Raw genomic sequence first — 5,000 nt, 5'->3', positions numbered from 1 at the left:
TATTCCAGAGCTCCGTGTCTTTGCGCTGACCAAAAGACACGTGGGCTCTGGGAACGAGATTGAATATGGCGTAGTTTATCTGGCCGAGGGAGACTGGTTTCTAGTTCTTAGTTTTCGCAAAAGTCTTGGTTCTTTTGTTGGTGCAATGTTGGCGCAATGTTGGAACCGTTTGAACGGCTTCCGCACAACTTTGTTTTTGCGTCCAATATTTGCCCAACATCCGTTCAACTTTTGTTGAACGATTGTCGATCAAATGTCGAAGCCGTTTAAAGGGACTTTTAAAGCGCTTTCTAGTTGACTGTACAAAGTATTGTCTAGATTACCTTATTTTTGCCTTCCCTATTTTTCGTCGGCTAGTTAATTAAACTCGCCCAAAGCAATTGCTTGTGTGCGTTTTCCCGCTCTTAAGGCTCTTAACAGAACTTGTCATAAGGCTGGTTTCCAAATAGTCGTCCCTGTCGCTAGAATCGTCTCTGTCGCTTGAAAAGAGCTTCCCGTGGTGAAAAACGACAGACGCGATTGAAGCGATTCTTGCGATACCTTGGTACATAGATTTCCGATGAAACTTCACACACTGTTGTAACATGTCGAAGACATGATAAAAATGTAATAAAAAAGGGACCACCGTGCCCGTTTTCACTGGCCACAGATTTTTGCTGATTTTTTTACTTCTCCTTGAAGACACAATTCTCAGCAAAAGTCTAAAATTAAAAATGGGGGTCACCGTACTTGTTCAGCCATTCCTTGACGGATTAAGCGTGTCGTCAATGAAAATCCGCCATTTCTTCAATTTGTGCGAGCTAATGCGCGCGCCACTGACGCAAGAAATTATGCGCAGTAGGGTTGCGCAGTGCAAAACCAGGTAATCACCTTAATCCCGCCTGTGAATAGTTACTCTGATTGGTTGATTCTAGTTAAACCAGCTCAAGAGTACCATCAAAGACATACACAGAAGTAACAATAAACGCAAAAAACCTTAAAAGTCCACCTTCAATTACAGGCTTTTCGATCGTTTGCTTTTGTTCTGGAAATTCGGATTGCTTATCGCAGCGATCTGATTGTATGAATTTCAGCATTGCCGAGATAATTGTTCCACGGCACGCAATGCCTGTAGGGTAAACATGGGTCTTTAAAATAAATAGCAACTGGTGACATAATCACCTCATGAGTCACTTTCGTCGACAGATATTTTTTCGTTTTCTTTTACGGTTTTTTGCCGAAGGAAGCATGCTGTTAATTTTGTTTAAACCTGCCGACGAATGATTACAACATTGAGAACAAACGGGCAGGGATCTCATGGATATACAGACCGACCATAACTCTAAAAAAATGACCTTTCTAAGTCAGTTTCTAGAACTAAATATTGCTATAGCAATAAGGTAAACGAACGTTTAGACCTAATCACTGAAATGGGCACTTAGACTTAATCTGTAAAATGAGAGTTTAACCTAGGGGACTCGTGGTGGGTATATATCCATGAGATCTTTCCCAACAAACGCTTCTGAAACACAAGTTTTCTGAAACTATTGCGTGACAAGATGATCGTGTGATGCGCCGAACGTATGTGCAACAACAATAGTAGGCCCCGTCCTAATTCATGTGTTTGTCACATTCGTTTCTAAACATCAGCACTGAATTTCAGGTTACAAGCCGCGGTTAACTATTATGGTGTTTATATCAGAACACTAAACAAAGTAGAAATGTTACTTCCTTTCGAATGTATTTCATTCTCGAAATCGGTGATAATTTTCTTGTTGTGGACGCTTAAGTAAAGGGTTCCTTGCAACTGAGTCAGAGTTTTGGTTGTTTCCAAAGGTCTCAGTTCGAAATCATCAACCAATTATTATCATAATCGATGCATGAATATAATTTTGAGGGGTGCGCTTGACCTGGTTTGGCTTTTGGTCTGCTACTGTTGCCTGAGTGAAGAAATGCGAAATCGGTTCTCTCATGCTACTGATAATTCTCCGTCATTATCCACGACACCACATTTGTGTGTATTAACCTGTATGGTTTATGTTCTCTTGTAGTTTGGTAAAGGTATCTATTTCGCAGATATGTCATCCAAAAGTGCAAACTATTGCTTTGCTTCAAAGTCCAAGAACGTTGGTTTGCTAGTTCTTAGTGAGGTTGGTTATGTTACTTGATATCAGTTTTAAAAAGGCCTGATAACCCCCTTCCAGTCTGAGGGTCCATAGTATAGAACATGGTTCCATACTAATGTCCCTGTCATCTCCTCAGACTCTTGAATTTAATTAAGGGGATGTGAGGTCCATCGTCAAAACTTTGGGTCGTAAATCGTAACTTTGTAAGGCGCATTCGTTTACATTTAAGCCAGAGCACAATCAAACCAAATCTGTCGCATTATGAAACTAAGCTTTCCTAAGTAGCAGCGCGTTCATTTGAAAAGAAGTGTGTAATAGACCTTATTCATAAATGGAGGTCAATTTATAATTCTTTTGTCCAAGTGCAAATTAGCCCACCAAACCTCGATACCATACAGTGAATTGAAAAGAATTCTTGCTCTAAAATGAGGCTTGGTAGGCTAATTTGCACTTGGACAAAAGGATTATAAATGTGAACGCCATTTATGAATAAGGTCTATGAACTTGGTTTATATAAGTGTCAAGTCTTGGATACTAGTTGGGGATACCTTCAGTGTGCATAGAAATCTAATCATTTAAGTCGTATCAGATCAAGCATTGGTTTTTGAGGAAAGGGGAGAGTCGGAGCTCCCGGAGAAAAACCTCTCGGAGCAGAGTAGAGAGCCAACAAACTCAATCCCCAGCTATGACGCCGAGTTTGGGAATCGACAGACGAATGATCTCATTACCTGCACCAACCCTGCGGTAGTCGATAGTCGAGCCGTTTTAAGCCTTTTGCCCCCAAGGGGTTCCCCATTGACAAGTAAGGGGGGGGGGGGGGGGGTAAGGGTGAAAGGGGCTCATAGTTTTGCGTGGCCGTGGATGTTGTTCATATAACTGATTTGTTTCTTGACGTAAACGTTCCGCGAATTGTCGCAACATGGCCGTTGTCATTTGTCGCGTGTAACGTATCCTAAATTAACCATAGTGGTTGTCCCCGTTTTATCGCTCAGATGAATCTTCGCACTGAATTTTCTTCTTACAGTGAATTTACTCCGCTGTTTATCTGCAGGTTTCCCTTGGGAAGTGTAATGAACTGCTTTCTTCAGATTACACGGCTGACAAGCTTCCTCCAGACTGTCACAGTGTTAAAGGCATGGGAAAAGTAGCTCCAGATCCCAACGATACCTTTACAATGTAAGTTTTGTAGGTTACTTTATATTTAAATTGCAACTGAACCCTAATTTTGCAGTACTATTTTTCAAAACAACATCCAAAAAAATTGAAATGTTTTAATCCGCAATTTTTGAAAGGAATTTTAATTTCGAGCACTTTTCGAATTCCGAGGTTTTTAAATTCTGGAGGGACTGGACCGAGTGACATAATCAGATCAAGCCAGTTGAACTAACTTTCACCGGCAGGGTTATTGTCCACAAACTGCACAAACTCTTCCTTTGTACAAAGACCACACACTGGGTTGGCATATCGCTTTTTATTTATTTATTTTTTACTGAAAAATTGTTTGAAAATATGTCTTACTCGAAAGTTTGTTAAAGTTTCTATGATGATGATGATGATGATGATGATGATGATGATGACGTAAAATTGGGGTTAAAGTTGCACTTTAATTTTGAATGAAACAATCAACCGTCCCACCGGTCTCGGCAATTTCAGTGATTGTCACTACTAAAGGACCATGCTATCGGTATTCAAACAGTCATGTCCTCCAAAGTACCTGAGCCCATTTTTGTTAAGAGAATTCGATCAATGGCTTAACCTCAGTTGCCAGAGCAACGCACCAGTCGCGGAGGTTGTAGGTTCAAAGCTCGGGGTTTTTTTGTTTTTTTGTTTTGAGGCGAACGTGACGCTATTGCAGCGTCCCATGGAGTCGTTTTCTGGGGAGTCGTATTTCACCTCCACCCCACAAACACTTGCCTACTCGAAAGCAACTTTTCTTTCCCGAAGTCTAGCCAATCAAATTTTACCTGCTGAATTCTGGATGGTTACGTCAGACGCAGCCGGAACAACTTAAGCGGGAAATTCAGGAGTAAATAACGGGTAAACGGGCTTCTTTAATTGGCTATCGTTAGACAATGACTGGATCGTGATTAGTCTGGACGCTTCGCAGGTCAATCTGTGAGAAAGGAATTTTGCTTTCCGGTAAGCAGGCGTTTGTGGTGAGGAGGTGAAATAAGACATCCTAAAAACGACTGCGTTGGAGGCTAAAGTGAAACGAGGCCGAGCCCATTGCCCTTTTGGTCGATTTCCAGGCGTTTCCTTCGCACCTAAGAGATGAGGATGAAAACAGAACTCGCAAAACACTTAGATATGGAACCTACTTTGTGCTGCGAGTCAATAGATAGTTAAGGGTTTCTTGAATTCGAGTGGTAAACGTTTGTTTTCTTCATCCTCACAGGCCAGACGGGGTTGTTGTTCCTTTTGGTAAAAGCGCAGAGACTGGTGTGGTTAATCCGCGGGGATACACTCTCAACTATAACGGTAATTCGAGTTGAAACGTTGTGCGAGACCAAGAAACATTGCCTTCTAAGAAGTCGTTTGCTATTTCTGGCTATTCTAATAGTAGTTTTTGTTCACTATTTATTATTTTGGTGTCAGTCATAAGAGACGTGGTTACAAGGCAGATCTTTTTCTTTGATTTTGCAGAATACATAGTCTACAACACAAACCAGGTAATTTATACAGCGAGTAATGAAGATTTTTTCTGCTCTGGCGAAGCCGTCATTGCTCCTGAGTACTCAGGGCAACTTATTTCAACACTCGAATAATCCATTAGTGAACTGATCAGTTCAGACTACACGATTTCGTTATTAAGTTTTGTGGTTTTTTCTTGACTGAGCAGTTCACGTCGTTGATTTTCCCGAAAATATTCAAATTTTTAATGCAGTCAATAGGCTA

The 5,000-nt window shown here is 41.1% G+C and overlaps 1 protein-coding gene across 1 annotated transcript in view; it reads left to right on the top strand.

The window, feature by feature from the left end:
* The window catches only part of LOC137992351 (poly [ADP-ribose] polymerase 2-like), a 23,637-nt gene that overhangs the window by 15,899 nt on the left and 2,738 nt on the right, over window positions 1-5,000 (top strand). The window contains exons 15-18 of the mRNA XM_068837643.1: window positions 2,031-2,129; window positions 3,157-3,281; window positions 4,501-4,583; window positions 4,749-4,774. Of these exons, the coding sequence (XP_068693744.1) occupies window positions 2,031-2,129; window positions 3,157-3,281; window positions 4,501-4,583; window positions 4,749-4,774 (333 nt within the window). The remainder of the gene's footprint in view (window positions 1-2,030; window positions 2,130-3,156; window positions 3,282-4,500; window positions 4,584-4,748; window positions 4,775-5,000) is intronic.

This window comes from Montipora foliosa, chromosome 1 (genome assembly GCF_036669935.1).
Source record: "Montipora foliosa isolate CH-2021 chromosome 1, ASM3666993v2, whole genome shotgun sequence".
In the NCBI taxonomy this organism is placed as follows: domain Eukaryota; kingdom Metazoa; phylum Cnidaria; class Anthozoa; order Scleractinia; family Acroporidae; genus Montipora; species Montipora foliosa.
The sequence above is the reverse complement of the archived record's forward strand: the minus strand, read 5'-3'. Positions and strand labels throughout refer to the sequence as shown.